An 18,954-nucleotide genomic window follows, 5' to 3' on the forward strand; every position below is an offset into this window, starting at 1 on the left:
ATTGGAAAAGTTGCAACACAAAATTAATTAACACTTGCTAAACAGGTAGTTTGGGATGGAGGGAGGTAATTGGGAAAAGTTGCGAAGGACAGAAATGGAACTGGACATTAAAGAGATTTTTGATTTAGCTTGAAATATGAAGCTGGTCAGCCTAACAATCTTGTCATTTGAGGCCTTAGGCACAGTACTCATAACCCAAAGATTCTACCATGCAGTGGCAATTATGTCTATCAGAGGCATGCTGACGTACAGTTCAAGTGATCAAACCTTTTCAGCGGGCAAGTGCAGAATGGTGCCTCAAGCACTCCATATCACAGTCCCAAGCAATCAAAATGGAAACCCTGGGAAAACTGGAGGGATAACAAACAGAATCAAGGTCAGAACTGGCCTAATCTGGCCATTTTACAGCCTCTTCAGGAGCAGCAAAATGGCCAAGTGTCTCAGACCATAATTGGCTTTTCATCCTTTAGCCCAAATTTATTGAGATAGCTACTGAGTGAAAGGTCCCCCTGGAATTCAAAAACTGGCCAATTCAGTAAGCTATGGAAGGTTGGGAGCTAACAGCCATAACAGATGACCTAATCGCCATTTTGACATGGTATCGTCTATGAAAAATACAACACACACACAGATGTGGTAGAAACTATATCATTCATACAGAGCATGTCATTTTCCAGACAGATTTGCGTGATTGGTATAAAAGCTTGTACTGTTTATTAATGATCTCCAAGTGTATATGTACAAGAAACTGCAACACAAACTACAAACATTTCACACAAGACCACCACACAACAGGAGCAGCCCAGGCTTTACATACTGAACCATCTCAGTTACAAGTACTACTGGTCCAAACACCAAACATATTATATGTAGGTTAAGAGGTGACCGGTGTGTGGGAGGGGGGGAAGAAATGCTGCCAAGTCTACCAAGAAACGTGCAGGCTTTCATTTTTTTGTTTTTAAAAAACCTAGTTATTTCACTTTTTAAAAGTTCTGATAGAAGGACCATCACATGGTTAGATTCTGTACTTCACCAACATAGCAACCTGGTATGGGAAAAACAAGAACTGCACTGTAACAATTCACCACTCAGTTCTACTCACCCCAGTGGGGGAGCAAAGGATGCAGAGAACAGACTTCCTCTGCACACTGTGAACCGAAAGCATAAAGCTATTCTTTGTAACAGATTTAAAATTCTGTTCCGCATCCTTTTGAGAGCCACATCAAACTCAAGATACACAGAGCCCACCAGCAGATGGGTTTGATTTGCAAACACCTCCATTTTTTCCCTCTAAATTAAACAATGAAAATTATAGGGATTTTCTTTTTCTCATTGAGAAAATATTCAAGTAGTTCTCGAGTCACTCCCAGTTGTCATTGCAGACCACTAACTGGGACAGACTTTTAGGACCATGAGTCACGTCCAACAAGCACCAAGGATGGCCATTAAATCCATCAAATAAGACCTACCTCATCTACCTGTAGAAGAGAACACATGCTGTAGAGGACAAACAAACTCTGATTGGGGACCTCTTCCTCTTACACCTACTTTGCACTGCATGGTCACGAGCTGCGGGCGTTGAACTGGAACCATTATTCCCACCTAATCTATAGCCATCCCACTAATTCCAGCAGCTGACTGGGGCTGTTAATCGCGATGAGCATCTAGAGAATATGCATGCTCTCTGCCCTGTAAATCAACAGAAGTGATGAGCTGTCACTTATTAAAATAAATGAATAAGTATAAAATGCACTGCTCAAAGATACAAAGTTAACAGAAAAACTGCTGGCCAATGTGAATCTGTTGTTTCAGAATAGTTATCACACATCAAAAATGTAGGAGGAGAAAGCCCTGGTGTTTCAGCTCAGAGGACAACCTGTGTAACCATAAAATCACCTAAATTGGGTCGGATGAAAATCAAAACCTTTTTGTAGGTTCTCACAATTTTAAAAGGAGATGGGGGGCAAAACTTACAAATCAACTATACGCTGTCTGATTAACAATGGAAGCGCTATTGAGAAGGTGAGTGCTTGTTTTGCTGCAATCCCCAGACACACCGCAGCAGTGTTTGTATTCGGTGGAACTTATCCATCATCTGCAAACCTCTGCTTTATTCAGATACCAAACTAAACATCTATACAGTGGCTTTAAAACACAGTTACTATCCAATATGAGGCTTTAGGACTTCTCTTTCCTCTTTAATTTGGACACCTTTTTGACTGTGCCATTTTTGTTGAGGAGCTTTAGAACTCTATCTTTATGATCCAGAACCTTCATCATTGTGTCTTTGGCCTCAGTGATCTGGTCAATAACCAGTTTGCAGCGTTGCATGTTCCCCTGTGAATACAATAGTGCAGAGCAATGTTACAGAAGGTGAGGAATAAATAATATTACTACAAGAAGCTCCAGAGTAACTTCAAAGATAGAACTCGATACTTTTTAAGAAATCTAACAGCATAATCATGGGAAGAAGTGGTCAAAAATATCACTGAAAACCTTGTGCTAATGGTATAGGTTAAGAAAGTAGTGGCCAAAGCCTAGATAAATGTGCACTTTCAATTTTGACTTCTTTAAAAAAAGATTAATATTTGATACATTTCATGCTGCCCAATTCGGAACCTCACAGTATATCCAGTTCAGAATGCAAGGCTTTAATATTACCATCACATTTATGAGTTTACAAGTCATTGAACCAATTGGAAATAACACTGTACTGCACCCATCCACCGAACACACTGTTCTTACTCTGGGCCATCCTGTATCCGGCTACATATAGACTTTACACATTTTTTCCCCATTCTCTGGATGTGGGTATCATTGACACGGTTAGCATTTATTCCTCGTCTGTAGCTGCCCCTTTGAAGCTGGTGCTGGGTCTCCTTGAGTAGCAGCTTAATACAATCAAGTGGCAGGCTAGGCCATTCCAGAGGGCAGGCAAGAGTCAACCAACCACATTGCTGTAAGACTGACCAGACCGGGTAAGGACGATAGATTTCCTTCCCTAAAGGGCATTAGTGAACCAGTTGAATTTTTACAACAATTTTTTGGTCACTTTTATTGACACCAGCCATTTGTTTCCAGTGTTATTAAAAAACTGAACTGACATTTCCCTGACAGTTTCTGCACTCCTCTCATTTTCTTCCCTCATTCCATTTATTCTGAAGTTCATAAATCATGCTGGGGTACAGCTATAGACAGTTATGATGTTTTGGAATCCCATCCAGATGGTTGTCCTCTTATTCTGTCCTCGCTCATTTCCAACAGGTCTCAAACTTATGGTTTGCTGATTTCCTTCCTTCACCTAATTCAGCACAGATCTGTAGTCTTTGTGGTCTATCAGTCAGTCCCAGTACAGTGCATTTGCCCCACTCAACTATCAGGACCAATCATTTGTTTAAACCCTCCTCATCCCACACCAATGTGTACTATTTTAGCTGCTTTGACACACACATGCCAGTTTACTGAAGAGAAACTGGAATTTACTCAATCTTGTGCATAATTAGCCTGCTCATGACAACAACCCAGATTGCAGGTGCCACTTTTGCCAAGTCCACAGGCCAGTGGACAAGCCCTCCAATTGATCAGCTACATACCTGAATCAGCTCGTTGATTCGATGCATGTCATCATCTGCAGCCGCTTTCTTCTTTGGAATCAGACCCTCTTGCAACGAAGCCAATCGACTGTAAACATCATGTTCCAAACTAGTCTGTGCCATTCAGAATATAGGGGAAGGAACAGACAAGATGTAAAGAGGAGGTTCAAATTCTAACATTTTTGCCAAGTAATTACATTGAGTAAATCCTAGGATAAGATATTCAAAACTGGTAAATGACAAAAGGGATTTTTTTTCCACTTCAACTTCCTCTTCTCCTCAAAGCATTATAAACTCTAGGTGACCTCTAGTGTTTTGACTAAGAGTCCAATCTTCATATATGCATCTTGAAACAACATCAACAACTGGCAGTTATATACCACCCCTAGTGTGGAAGAAACATCCTAAAGGCCATCAGAGGCACAATTAGAAAAAATGTTTTCCTTTGCTGTGGCCATTTAAGAGATCAAATGAATAATCAAAGAGTTTGAAGGGAGAAGGTGATAGAGGTTCAGAGGAAGAAATTCCAGAGTGTGGAGAGTTAAAAACACAGCTGTCAATGGTTGCTTGAGGCGAGGAAGGATACTGATGAGGGAAGAGTCAGGAACATAGATTTTGGGGGGGGGGGGGGGGGGGGGGGGTGCAGGCATGTGTTATAGCACTGGGAGGAGATTACAGAAAGATTAAGGGACAAATCATGAAGAAATTTGAACACAAGAATTTCAAATTAGAGATCTTGGGGGAATTGAGAGCCAAAATGGAGCAGCAACAATGGGATGTGGATGAACAGTGTGTTGTGGGATAGGATACAAGCAGCAGAGTCGGGGGGGGTGAATTGTTAGGCTGGCGACCAGAGGAGTAATGGGATAGTCGAATCTAGAGCTGACAATGGCAAGGATGAGGGATTCAGCAACAGATGGACTAAGGCCGAGGTGAACGATATTACAATGTAGGAAGTATTCATGATGGCATGGAAGTGGGATTAGAAGCTTAGCTTGTGACTTAATAGGCCGTCCTTCAACCAGAGACAATGGTTGGGAAGGGGGATAGATATGGTACAGAACTTATGGAAGGGGGGAGGGGGGGGGGGGAAAAACAATGACTTCAGTCTTCCCAACTGAAGGAAACTATGGCTCAATCAGACTAGATGCTGGACAGGCAGTGTGACAAAACTGAAGAGTTGGGTGTCATTAGTATACAAGCAGAATGTGACTCCATGTCTATAGGTGACATCAACAGGGACAAGACGTAGATAGCAAAGAGGAAATTGATAATGTATAGATCTACAGATAACAGGGCGGAAAGAGAACCCACTGCTGGAGATGCCCACACTCTGACTGGATAGATAAGATTGGAGATAAAAAACAACAGATAAAAAACAAAAAACTGCAGATGCTGGAAATCCACAACAGAAACAGAAATACCTGGAAAAACTCAGCAGGTCTGGCAGCATCGGCGGAGGAGAGCACAGTTGACGTTTCGAGTCCTCATGACCCTTCAACAGAACTAAGTAAAAATAAGAAGGGAGTGAAATATAAGCTGGTTTAAGGGGGGGGGGTAACCAGCTTATATTTCACCCCTTTCCTATTTTTACTTAGTTCTGTTGAAGGGTCATGAGGACTCGAAACGTCAACTGTGCACTTCTCCGCCGAGGCTGCCAGACCTGCTGAGTTTTTCCAGGTATTTCTGTTTCTGTTGTAGACAAGATTGGAGCTAAGTGATGACAATGTAACTCAATTGGTCAAGGTTTTGGAGGAGGATGGTATATGGTCAACCATGTAAAAGGTTGCAGAGTGAAGAGGGAATTATAGTCACGGAGGATTAATTTGTGACTTTAATTAGAATCCTAGCCATTCAGCACGTTGGGCCTTTTGAAAAAGCAGCTGTGATTCGGGCCTTTTTCACCTCCGTAACCATACAAGTTCTTCACTATCTCCAATTTGAAATTCTCATCCTCTTGTTTAAATTTCTTCATCGCTTGTCCCTCTATTTCTGTGCAACTTAGTTTTAAATTTATTTATGCAATCTGCCTCCGCCACCTTTCCAGGTAGATCCTGACAATTCAGTGAAAATAATTTCTGATCTCCCCTCTAGATCTTTTGCCAAATCTCTGATCTCTGGTAATTAACCCAAACGACAGAGGGAATAGTTTTTCTCCATCTAATCTATCAAAACTCTAATCTCATTATGAAAATCTCTGAGTCGCCTCTCAGCCTTCTCTGTTTCCAGGAGGAAAAGTCCTAACTTTCCAACCTCTCATAACTGAGGTCCCTCATCCCTGGTAACATTCTAGTAAGTAAACCTTCACTGTACCCTTTTTAATGCCTTTATGTCTGAGTATGTGGAAGAGGTGGAAAACTGATGGAAAGATTCAGACAAAGTTGTGGAAAAATACAGGCACGAATTTGTGACTTAACATATTCGGGGACTTTGCAGAGCAGAGGACAATATTTCAGCAATAGTATGGAAGACTTGTGCTCCAGAATTTTCCGTGCCCCTATCCAAGCTGTTCCAAGACAGCAACACCACTGGCATCTACCTGGCTATGTGGAAAATTGCCCAGGTACATCCTGTACACAAAAAGTAGCAAAACCCAACCCGGCCAATTACTGCCCTGTCAGACTACTCTCAATCATCAGTAAAGTGATGGAAGGGGTCATCAACAGTGCTATCAAGCAGCACTTGCTGATTGACACAGTTTGGGTTCCGCCAGGGCCACTCAGCTTCTGACCTCATTACAGCCTTGGTTCTGAACTCCAGAGGTGAGGTGAGTGTGACTGCCCTTGACATCAAGGCCACATTTGACTGAGTGTGGCATCAAGGGGCCCAAGCAAAACCGGAGTCAATGGGAATCAGGGGGAATACTCTCCACTTGTTGGAGTCATACCTAGCACAAAGGAAGATGGATGTGGTTGTTGGAGGTCAGTCATCTCAGCTCCAGGAGTTCCTCAGGATAGTATCCTAGGCCTATCCATCTTCAGTTGTTTTATCAATGACCTTCCATCAGAAGTGGGGATGTTCACTGATGATTGCACAACGTTCAGCACCATTCGCAGCTCCTCATATATTGAAGCAGTCCACGTCCAAATGCAACAAGAGCTGGACAACATCTAGGCATGGGCTGACAAGTGGCAAGTAACATTCATGCCACACAAGTGCCAGGCAATGACCATCTCCAACAAGAGAAAATCTATCCATCGCCCCTTGACATTCAATGGAATTACCATCGCAGAATCCCTCACTAACAACATCCTGGGGGTTACCATTGACCAGATACTGAACTAGACCAGCCATATAAATTTTATGGCTACAAGAGCAGATCAGAGGCTAGAAATCCTGTGGAGAGTAACTCACCTCCTGACTCTCCAAAGCCTGTCCACAACCTACAAGGCACAAGTCAGAAGTATAATGGAATACTTCTCCCTTGCCTGGATGAGTGCAGCTCCAACACCACTCAAGAAGCTTGACACCATCCAGGAGAAAGCAGCCCGCTTGATTGGCACCCCATCCACAAACATTCACTCCCTCTACCACCGACAGACTGTAGCAGCAGTGTGTACCATCTACAAGATACACTGCAGAAACTCACCAAGGCTCCTTAGACAGCACCTTCCAGACCCACAACCACTACCATCTAGAAGGACAAGGGCAGCAGATACACAGGAACACCAGCCCCTGGATGTTCCCCTCGAAGCCACTCACCATCCTAATATGGAAATATATCACCATTCCTTCACTGTCGCTGGGTCAAAATCCTGGAACTCCCTCCCTAACAGCACTGTGGGTGTACCTACACCACAGGGATTGCAGCGGCTCAAGGCAGCAGCTCACCACCACCTTCTCAAGGGCAATTAGGGATGGACAATAAATGCTGGCCTAGCTAGCAAAGCCCATATCCCTTGAATAAATAAAAAAAGATTGGAGATGTGGTAGTAGTTTACAAAGACAGAGGGATTGAGGGTGGGACTTTTGATGAGGAAGGTAATGATGCAAGTTTTGAAGGGGAATGGGACAGTACTAATGCCAGCATAGAGTACAGGAAGGAAAACTGGGAGGGAGGAGGTGAACATGGACATGAAGCAAGACAGGAAAGGAAAGAAAGAGAAAGACTGATGTTCAGAGCTAGGGGAAGGAGAATCTGGGTGTTTTAGTCAACAGGCAAAGGAGAGATTCAGCAAAGGCAGATGAATGGATGGCCTCAATGTTAATAAGTTGTCCATGAGTTCTTCACACTGACTACATATGAACATAGAAACGAGGAGTAGGCCATTCAGCCCCCTCAAGCCTGCTGCGCCATTTAATAAGATCACAGCTGATCTGATAGTAACCGCAAATCTGCATCCTGCCTACCCCTGATAACCTATCACTCTCTTGCTTACCAAGAATCTAACCACATCTGCCTTAAAAATATTCAAAGACTCTGCTTCCACCGCCTTTTCAGAAAGAGAGTTCTAAAGACTCACGACTCTCAGAAAAAATTTCGCCTCATCTCTGGACAGCCCTTTATTTTTAAAGCATGACCCTTAGTTCCAGATACTCCCACAAGAGGAAGCATCCTCTCCACATCTACCCTGTCAAGACCCCTCAGGATCTTAAAGATTTCAATCAAGTCGCCTCCAGCAGATACAAGCCTAGCCTGTCCATCCTTCCCTCATAAGACAACCCGCCCATTCCAGATATTAGTCTGGTAAACCTTCTCTGAACTGCTTCCAACGTATTTACATCCTTCCTTAAATAGGGTGATCAATACTATGTAGAGTAGTCCAGATGTGGTCTCACTAGTGCTCTGTATAACTGTACCATAACCTCCCAACTTTTGTATTCAATTCCCCTCGCAATAAATGATAACATTCTCTTAGCTTTCCTAATTACTTGCTGTACCTACATACTAGCCTTTTGCGATTCATGCACTAAGGTACCCAGATCCCTCTACATCTCAGATATCTGCAATCTATCACCATTTAGAAAACGTGCCTCTCTTTTATTCTTCCTGCCAAAATGGACAATTTCACATTTTCCCACATGATATTCCATTTGCCAGATCTTTGCCCACTCACTTAACCTATCTATATCTTTTTGTAGCCTCCTTATGTCCTCTTCACAAATTACTTTCAGCAAATTTGGCAACCATCCCTTCATCCAAATCAATTATATAAATTGTAAACAGTTGAGAACCCAGTACTTATCCCTGTGGCACGCCACTTGTTACATCTTGCCAAACTAAAAAAGACCCATTTATGCCTACTCTCTGCTTCCTGTTAGCTTGCCAAACTTCTATCCATGCTAATGTGTTACCCCCTATACCATGAGCTTTTATTTTCCACAATAACCTTTGTGTGGCACTTTATCAAATGCCTTCTGGAAATCTAAGTACAGTACATCTACCAGTTTCCCTTTATCCACAGCACATGTTACTTCCTCAAAGAACTCCAATAAGTTGGTTAATCATGATTTCCCTTTCATAAAATCATATTGACTCTGCCTGATTACTTTGAATTTATCCAAGTGCCCTGCAATAGCTTCTTTAATAATAGCTTCTAACATTTTCCCTATGACAGGTGTTAAACTAACAGGCCTGTAGTTTCCTGCTTTCTGTCTCCCTCCCTCTTTGATAATGGAGTTACATTTGCTATCTTCCAATCTAATGGGACCAACCCCAAATCTAGGGAATCCTGGAAAATTAAAACCAATACATCACTATCTCACTAACCACTTCTTTTAAGACCCTAGAATGAAGTCCATCAGGACCTGGGCACTTGTCAACCCGCAGCTCCAACAATTTACTTAGTACCAATTCTCTGGTGATTGTAATTTTCCTGAATTCCTCCTTGCCTTCCATTTCCTGATTTATAACTGCTTCTGGGATGTTATTTGCATCATCTGTAGTGAAGACTGATGCAAAATACCTGTTCAATTCATCTGCCATTTTCTTGTTTTCCATCATCCATTCTCCAGACTCACTTTCTATAGGAAACTCACTTCGTTAACGTGTTTCTTTTTAAAATATTTATAGAAACTCTTACTATCTGTTCTTATATTTCTGGCTAGCTTTCTCTTGTACTCTATTGAAGGCGAAAGCGAAAGGTGTAGGGCGAAGCAGTTTAAGGAGACAGAGAAAAAAAGTTAGAGTTATCTTTGCTCTCCAGGATGATCCTAGTTGACAGTTTTGGTAGAGGAGAGACACCTAAAAAGCATTTGATTTGACAGATGGTTAAATCAGTTTTACTTCCGATATGGTCAAGTCTACTCCCCTCAGAGTGAAGATGGGAGACAAAAAAGGGGGAACAGTTGGGATGGGAGAGAATAAAGGTTTTACTGTAGTCAGGACATCAAAGGAAGAGTGGTTCACTACTGATACACTGTGTCCCCCACTCACCACCCACGCTACTTACCCCCAAACTGGTTCACTCTCCTTCCACACCAGTCTTTGAACTTAGATATTGACTAACCAATGTTCCAAGCTAATGCTATCCCATCTGCAAGTCAACTTCATCTCACCACACAACTTCAGTTTTAGACACTTTCTTCCTTTACATACCTTTGCAATGTCTCTGTAACTAACGTCTCTCAGTGTCCATTTTGACCGCTGCTCAGACACAAGATTATTTAGTAAAACTCCCTTTATTTCTACTCTTGTCTGCTTACTCGACCTCTTTCTGACATCTCGCTTCCTGACATTCAGTTACTCCTTTCAGGAATTTTTCCACCACACCATCCCCCTTGCCGTGTAAATCACTGCTCCTTTGCCTTCCTGCTCTCCTGTCACTCTTCCAAGCATGAATTGTCCTTGAATAAGCTCGCAGCTACTCTGTCTCTTTCTTAGGCATTCTCCAAAAGGCTCACCAAGGCAACCATTACTGCCTGCTTATGAGCAGCAACCCTAATTGTTCCCCCTCCTCTCCCAAATGTTCCCGTCGTTCTACACCCTCACCGACCACCTCCTCGTCTTGTTCACTGCAGCTGCCGCTAGCCCTCTTGGACTCTGTCAGGAGATCACAGCCGTCCGGATTATCCAGTAGAATGCCAGTTTACTTGCGAACAAGGCCTTTCCCATCCACAATCTTAATATGGACGCTTGTACTGACATCGTGGTTTTGATAGCAACTTAGTTCACAGATAGTTTCTTGCTGAAAAAGTAAAGTGGGACTTTAGGGGATGGAGGGGATAATACGGGATGAGGATTTTAAAAGGTGGGACAGAACAAGGGGAGGCGCTCGAGGGTACATTGGGAGTAGGGGGAGACATCAAATTTTGATTTACTGATTAGGGCCATGGTGGTCTGAGCAGGCAATATGGTGAAGCCTAGAGCCAGATGGGCAAGGCACAAGCCAAATAGGGTCTCCAACTGGAGAAGCATAACAGTCACAGTTGACTTTGTTCTCACCCAATTTCCACAAACTTTCAGGGAGGTTAGCTGGACACCATCAGTAGAACCCTGGCCGATCTCTCCCTCTTGAACTTTAAGATGCAGGAGATAAGTGCTGCTTCCTAAGCTCAGATCAGCCAATTCAAAGACAAGAATTGGTTGTGTATGACTCAGCTGCCAACTGATTAAATGACGGGGACTTGTGGAGTGGGATATCTCTAAGTAAAGAACACACTGGGCCAAAAAGCCTCATTCTATGACGTAAACTTCTGTGATTTAATATGAGCATAGGATTAGTTAGAACATTGTCATCCTCAAGTTTAATATTCATTGTGTCAGGTGACAGCACTTTCTTTTACAGCATGGTAAATATGAACATTATACATTTCGGTAGACACACATTTTAAGCTAAAATAAAAACAAAAAATGCTGGAAATACTCAGGTCTTTGTGTGGCCTTTACTGTGGCCTTTCATCAGAACTGAAACATTAACTCTGTTTCTCTCTCCACAGATGCTGCCAAACCTGCTGAGTATTTCCAGCATTTTCTGTTTTTAATCAGATCTCCAGCATCTGCAGTATTTTGCTTTTGTATGCATTTTAAGCTGCTCTGCAATGCGGTGAACTAATTTGTTATTGATGGAGAAATTCAACTGCATTGTTTAACATGCTGCAGGTGTGCATTTGTTCAACTATGGGTCTTGGACTGTATTTAGAGACCCGTGTGAAGGCTGAAGCATCTGTGGAGAATGAATAGGGTTCTGAGGGCTAAAGCAGTTGCATGATGTGACTCAGATTCTTTCTCAGAGAGAAACGGTTAAACCCCGGAGAGGTGCAAAAGCTGGGGAAAGTCAAAGCTAGGACTGAGCAAAGGCAAAAAAGCACTGGTCTCAGATGAAAATAGCAGCTGGTTGGGAGTTACACTATCTTGAACTGAAGACATGGCTCAAAGGAATAACAGAGAGGATGGCAGCCCGAAGACTAAAATAACTGTAAAAGCACCAGGGGTCAAAGAAGAGGCAATTAAAGCTGCAACTAGGCAACCGGAAAGGGATTGATGGCTTGTTATCAACTCTAGCGCACCTTTGAGAGAGTGCTGAGAGCACACGTGCATGTTGGCCTTAGAGGATTACATAGGACAGCCCCACTTGTGAAGTTTTCAGCACATGTTCAGCCCACAGGTTTGATGAATTAACAGCAGCTTCATGGGCACAAGGAGTTTCACTGTCACAATATGTGTAAGATGCAGAATCATCAAAACTGCCAAAAACACTTTATGCAGAGTAGATGCTCATCCTTTTTTGATACTGATGGCCTTTTCCTACACAAGGTAACAGCTTTCATCGCAGTGTGCTTGTATTTAGCAGTCACCACTTAAGAACCACTGGAATGCTAGAAGCAGATTCGCTATCAATAGCAGCAATCGAGGAACCTGGGGCAAGATCCAGCTTTCACAGCCGAGAAAATTCCTATCTAAAAAAATGCCTTTGTGCTGATGTTTTGAATTGCAATTAGTCAAATATCTAAAGTTTAAAACTGTTGATCAAAAATGCCAATGGCATGTACCAGTTAGAAACAAGTAGTCAGATCCCAGTAGCAGCTTCAGAATGAATCCTTCTATAAAACATACTTAACCTGTTAGCTCACCTTTCAGTAAGTTAGTTTGGGATCACAATCATAAGTGATCACTCACAACCATCAGTCAAGTACCTTGTCTTGTGCTCCAAATATAAACTAGCTTTTGCAGCCACTGATCACTAGCAGACGTTAGCCTGGACAATGAATAATGATGGACAATGCATCCTGCACCATTACAGCTAATGATCGGTTAACAGCTTTTAGTGGAGGTCACTGCTGACAACCGAATATGAAACCCATTCTATTTACAGAGCATCAGTGGCAAATTTAGATTCAGCTCTGTTGCACGACAATGGGTCTTTTGTTATAATGCAGTGATGCAAGAGGATGGTATACTTCAACTGAGAGGTAACCACATACCTAAATCACACTCCTTATACCCAGCAGAGGCATTTTCAGAAGTAGTTCAGTATAACTTCTCCCTGTAGAACTGATACTTATCAAGTACTGCTGCAATACTTAGGAATCTAGATTTCCAACTTGAAATCAAAGACTCAGCACCATCCCTTCTGGTCACAGTGATGTCAGGCTGCTGCTGTTCACAAGCCAAGCCAAAAAAATATCAGCTGCATAAACACAACGTCTATTAAAACTTAAGTGGTAAAGCCATCAAAAATCACTTTGAAGTTTGACTGTTATTTTAAAAATTACTGCATACTCCATTACCTTCCACTCAATTTGTTTTGAAGGACCCTGTTAAATAGGATATATACATTGTTCACCTGAGATAAACTATTTTCAGCCAACAGGTGGCAAGTTTAAGACTTCTATTTTAACATTTTCTGAAGGCTAGGCATGACCTCATGCCTTGCAGTACATGTTCACACACAGTCCCAATCTCTGCTTCATAAGACACAGAGGATGAACACCGCTGCTGATATTTCTATATCAAAATGATGCCATTTACTGCCTCCCATAGTTTTATGAACAAAGAACTGACATCATCATGGTCAACCAATGATTTTATACAAAACAGGCCAACAGCAGTCACCCAGTGTCATATAGATAATCCCTCCCTGTACACCCAACGCACAGTTCCAACCTCACTTACCAGCTGCATGAGTTGTGCAGCACAGAGGTGCACTTTCCAACCTTGGGCCTTGCAGACAATTCCTTTCTGATTGGCTATCTCCTGCAGTGTGGGCTTTTTCTCCTCTGCCATTAAACAGAGAGGACAGGTTAGAAAAGACATTAGTCAGGACTACTACATAGCAATGTGCAAACCGAGGTCAAACAAAGGGAAGGGAGACTTCCTGAACTTATTTTGGTTCTTGTCTTTTACAGCCAGTAGAAGAGAAATTTTCCTTTGATTATATAAGGCTGATTCATAGCCGAATCTCACAAAAGGGCAACGTCTAACCCAAGGCACTCTCCACCCCCTCAATCATGCAAAATATAACAAAAACAATTTTCACTAACCTTCCGAGGCTAATTTTTACACTTTTGCTCATGTAAACAAAGTAAAATTGAAAGGAGTTGCATCGTTGTTTGTAGCACCTTACATTTCCCAAAAGCTAACACACACATTACGCTTAAATAATGGTTAGCCATGTTGCTTAAACTGGTGCTCTCAGGCAGAAGGTTGAGAGTTTAAGCCAGGACTTCTAACCTAAGATGACACTCCAATGCAATCCTAAGAGTGCTGCATTGCTGGGAGTGCTATTATTTGTATATATTAAATCAAACTCCAGTTGATCTATTCCAGTAGTTCAGATGGATTTTGAATGTCCTGTGACAGTACTTACCCTGGCAAATAAGCTCTCCCTTAGCTACCACCATCACCAAAACACCCATTAACTGTGCACACATTATGTATTGAGTAAATGATGTTTCTGAAGTAAGTTAATGGAACACTACAGGGTTTAAAGCTTGACGCACCTGGTTCCAAACAGAAAGCCATTTGATTTAGAAAGATTCACAATTTATGACAGCCCCTTCAGCAAGAATGAAAAAAAAACTGACCTTTGACTTTCACATCACTATATCTTTGAAAATGATGGTAAGCTGCTTTCCAGGGGTTCCTGTAATGTCGAAGTAACGTGACTGGGGGTCGAGGGCGGACAGGAACGTACCTCACACCCTCTTCATCTGCAACACAAATATTTAGTTGGACTGGGGGGCTTTCAAAAGTATAGACAACAAACAGCATTCCTGATAAACAGGCGATCCTAACCCCATGTCATCCAATTGCAGGTGGTCACACACACTACAACACACGACATGAAAATTTAGTAACAATAGTGTGAACAAAAGTGAAGTCAGACTGACACTGGTGTAGAGAGAAATATTCAGCTTCATTAGAATTGAAGGCACCTCAAAAAATTCTGGGCTGTTTAAGTGACTATGAGAAGTGGGAGCTGTCCTTTCACACACAGATACAAGCTCCTCATATCATGGAGCCTCAATTGGTCATCACATTTTACTGAATGGTCTCAAATTACCCTTGATATATTGAATGTTCAGACTGCAGTACACCATGCCCTGATATTTACCATCTAAAGTATAGTCCTCAAGAGTTCAGTACCGTACTCAAAAGCACAGGAATTAGAAAACAGCCAAAGTTGATTTTCTCTTTTCACATGCTATAGAAAAGTCTTGGATTCCAGATTAAGAATAAATTTCTCTGAAGCTACGTGTAATTTTAAGCAATGAGTTATTTGAATAACTTTTCCAGTAAATCATTTATCTAGCTATTGTTTTGGATATGGGAGCACAAATCAGGTTATTTACATGGACAAATGTCATCATTGGGGCCACAAACATCAGTCCCACTCCCCCTCAGGGTCACAAACACCTGACCCGCTCCCCCTCAGGGTCATAAACACCTGACCCGCTCCCCTCTCAGGGTCACAATACCAGACCCGCTCCCCTTCAGGGTCACAATACCAGACCCGCTCCCCTTCAGGGTCACAATACCAGACCCGCTCCCCTTCAGGGTCACAATACCAGACCCGCTTCCCCCTCAGGGTCATAAACACCTGACCCGTTCCCCCTCAGGGTCATAAACACCTGACCCGCTTCCCCCTCAGGGTCACAAACACCTGACCCGCTCCCCTCCAGGATCACAAACACCAGACCCACTCCCCTCTCAGGGTCACAATACCAAACCCGCTTCCCCTCAGGGTCACAAACACCAGACCCGCTCCCCTCAGGGTCACAAACACCAGACCCGCTCCCCTCCACGGTCACAAACACCAGACCCACTCCCCTCCAGGGTCACAAACACCAGACCCGCTCCCCTCCAGGGTCACAAACACCAGACCCGCTCCCCTCCACGGTCACAAACACCAGACCCGCTCCCCCTCAGGGTCACAAACACCAGACCCGCTCCCCTCCAGGGTCACAAACACCAGACCCGCTCCCCCTCAGGGTCACAAACACCAGACCCGCTCCCCTCCAGGGTCACAAACACCAGACCCGCTCCCCTCCAGGGTCACAAACACCAGACCCGCTCCCCCCTCAGGGTCACAAACACCAGACCCGCTCCCCTCCAGGGTCACAAACACCAGACCCGCTCCCCCCTCAGGGTCACAAACACCAGACCCGCTCCCCCTCAGGGTCACAAACACCAGACCCGCTCCCCCCTCAGGGTCACAAACACCAGACCCGCTCCCCTCTCAGGGTCACAAACACCAGACCCACTCCCCTCCAGGGTCACAAACACCAGACCCGCTCCCCTCTCAGGGTCACAATGCCAGACCCGCTCCCCTCTCAGGGTCACAATACCAGACCCGCTCCCCTCCAGGGTCACAAACAACAGTCCATTCCAGTTCCCCTTTCAGGCACAAAACCATTTTACCTATGTATTCTTTTGGAGGCGATTTCCTTTTTTCTGGTTTAAGGAGTACCGGCTTGCTGCTGCTGTTCTTTTCCTCATCAGTGCTGTTTGTTTCCATCATTTCAGTCTCTTCTGTGGAGATGATGTGCTGCTGTTTGCGGGGTTTCTTCCGGGGGGAAGCACCAGGCGGCAGCTCATTACCAGGAAGACCGAGGTTGTTCACCATTGGAGTTAGAGCAGTTGATGTCACTGACATGGACTGTGACGATGATACAGTAACTGGGATTGGCAATGGGGATAGTGGGGAAGATAGACAGAGGGAGAAGCAGAGACAGGCAGAGAGGGAGAGAGAGAAAATGTGAAAATTAATCAATGTTTTCAAAAAGAACATTCACAACACCAGATAAAAATACATGAAAATGTAGGATCCAACCAACCTTACCAATCCCTATTGATTGGCTATTCCTACTCTAAAACTTCCTATATTCTCAGGAGTTTAAAAGAATGAGAAGCGATCTCACTTAAACATACAAGATTCTGAAGGGGCTTGATAGGGTGGATGCTGAGAGATTGTTTCTGCTGGTCGGGGAATCTAAACACAGGGGCACACTCACAGGATAAGGGCCAATCATTTAGGACTGAGATGAGGAGAAATTACTTCACAAAAGGATTGTGAATCTTTGGAATTCTCTACCCCAGAGGGTTGTGGATGCTCCATCGTTGAATACAGTTAAGGCTGGGATAGACAGATTGTTGGTCTCTCAGGGAATCAAGGGATTCAACAAATGGGCAGGAAAATGGAGTTGAAGCCCAGATCAGCCATGCTCATATTGAATGGCGGGGCAGGCTCAATGGGCCATACGGCCTACCCCTGCTCCTATTTCTTGTGTTCTTCTTCTAATTAACTGGTATGAAATGTTTCAATGTGGCCCAGGGGGACTGGCAGACTGATTGTTCCCTCCTGTGGGAACACACTTTCCCTTTACTCAACAGTTTTACACAATGGCACAGCCAGCAGCAAATTTACTATTGGAATTCAACTGTGCCACAATACTCTTTTCTCCCCTACCATTTTCTTTCTCAAAAACTCCAGATTAATTCATCAATTTTTCCCCAATAGATGCTGAATATTGCATCAGTAAGTGTGTTCTGGAATCCTTCTGCAAGTCTGAAAGGCAAATCAATGGCAAGAGTGAACAGCTTAAGTCTTTCACAAAAAACAGTCTATCTTGACACACTCTCCAAAGCTCTGGGATACTTCCTAACGGGCCACAGAAAACGGACCTCTTCAGCTACCTTAATTTGTCCCCCTCCCCTATACTCCAGAGAAATAGAAGCATTTAGTACCCCAATACCCACACAAAAGGAGAATTCAGTGCACCAGTGAACTGTTCACATCATTTTTACAAAGAAGTATTTGGCTGAAGGTGAACTACTATTCATGAAAGGGGGACACACATCACCTACCTGATACAGGCTGCAGTGTGTCCACTAGTTCGCTCTCTTGCTTGATTTTAACCTCTGGTAATGCTGAGCTCATGGAGACAGGAACAGAAATGGCGACTGGCTGCGATGGAGGAGCTACCACTGTAGCCATGGAGACTGAACTTGGAGGAGTGGCAGACACAGCCGCTGTAACAGTGGACAAGGCAGTAGGTTGAGGATGAGGGGCTGCTGCTGCTGCAATGAGGGTTGGGATTGGTGGCTGAGGCTGCTGAGAATTTGGCTGGCCAGGCCCAGGCATTTGCTCCACGTTCTGATTGCTGACCGCTTCCATTGCAACAGCCACTGGTGCGGTCATGGAAACGTGGATCTCTGGTTTTGATTTGGCACTAAAAAGTAAGAAGCAATTAAATCATATTAAAACATTGCATTAGCCTGCTCAAAAGGAATACCCATTCTCTAACTGTCGCCCAAAACGACAAAGAGTAGGTTAGACATGGCTCAGTGCTAACACTGAATCAGAAGGTTACACGCTCCAAAGACATAGCACATAAATCTAGGCTGACACACCAGTGCAGTAATGAGGGAATGAATCGTAGTCCTTCGGATAAACTTAGGTCCCATCTGCCCCTAAGATGGACATAAAAGATCCCATAGCACTATCTCAAAGACAGTCAGGGAAGTTTTGCCCGATGTCCTGCCAACATTTATTCTTTAACCAACATCACTGAACCAAAATGTAAAGCGCTTTGGGGTGCCACCAGGTTGTGAAAGGTGCTAAATAAATGCAAGTTAGTTATTTTTAAAAAAATCTAATAGGTGTGCAATGTCGCTGTTTAAGGAAGGTTCAAAAATGAGAATTGATGACCTATTATATGCATTACATAAAGATCTGTGGACAGTATTCTGTCTTCCCCACTGTCAGTCAGAACTGGGTTGAAATCAGCTCCACATTCATTATCTCACTTTATTTAGTAACTTCACTCACTGACCTCCACAGTGACTGGGAGCAACAACATATCCCTTGAGAAGAGCATTCTGCTTAGTTATTCTTCCACAAACTAGTGAGGCTCACTCAGTGGTTGATGGGTTAATTTGATTATCAATCTAAACTACGATTGAAAACCTTTCGAAATA

The 18,954-nt window shown here is 43.4% G+C and overlaps 1 protein-coding gene across 2 annotated transcripts in view; it reads right to left on the reverse strand.

Annotated features, from left to right (window-relative positions):
- Positions 1 to 691: 691 nt before the first annotated feature.
- The window catches only part of sap130b (Sin3A-associated protein b), a 56,853-nt gene continuing 38,590 nt past the window's right edge, over positions 692 to 18,954 (reverse strand). For both annotated transcript variants that reach the window (XM_078563498.1, XM_078563497.1), the window contains exons 16-21: positions 17,842 to 18,206; positions 16,396 to 16,653; positions 14,559 to 14,684; positions 13,648 to 13,751; positions 3,594 to 3,707; positions 692 to 2,337 (exon numbers count right to left, since the gene is read on the reverse strand). In XM_078563498.1, coding sequence (XP_078419624.1) covers positions 2,179 to 2,337; positions 3,594 to 3,707; positions 13,648 to 13,751; positions 14,559 to 14,684; positions 16,396 to 16,653; positions 17,842 to 18,206 — 1,126 coding nt within the window. In that variant the 3' untranslated portion in view covers positions 692 to 2,178. The remainder of the gene's footprint in view (positions 2,338 to 3,593; positions 3,708 to 13,647; positions 13,752 to 14,558; positions 14,685 to 16,395; positions 16,654 to 17,841; positions 18,207 to 18,954) is intronic.

The sequence above is a fragment of the Cetorhinus maximus genome, chromosome 19 (assembly GCF_964194155.1).
Source record: "Cetorhinus maximus chromosome 19, sCetMax3.hap1.1, whole genome shotgun sequence".
In the NCBI taxonomy this organism is placed as follows: Eukaryota; Metazoa; Chordata; class Chondrichthyes; order Lamniformes; family Cetorhinidae; genus Cetorhinus; species Cetorhinus maximus.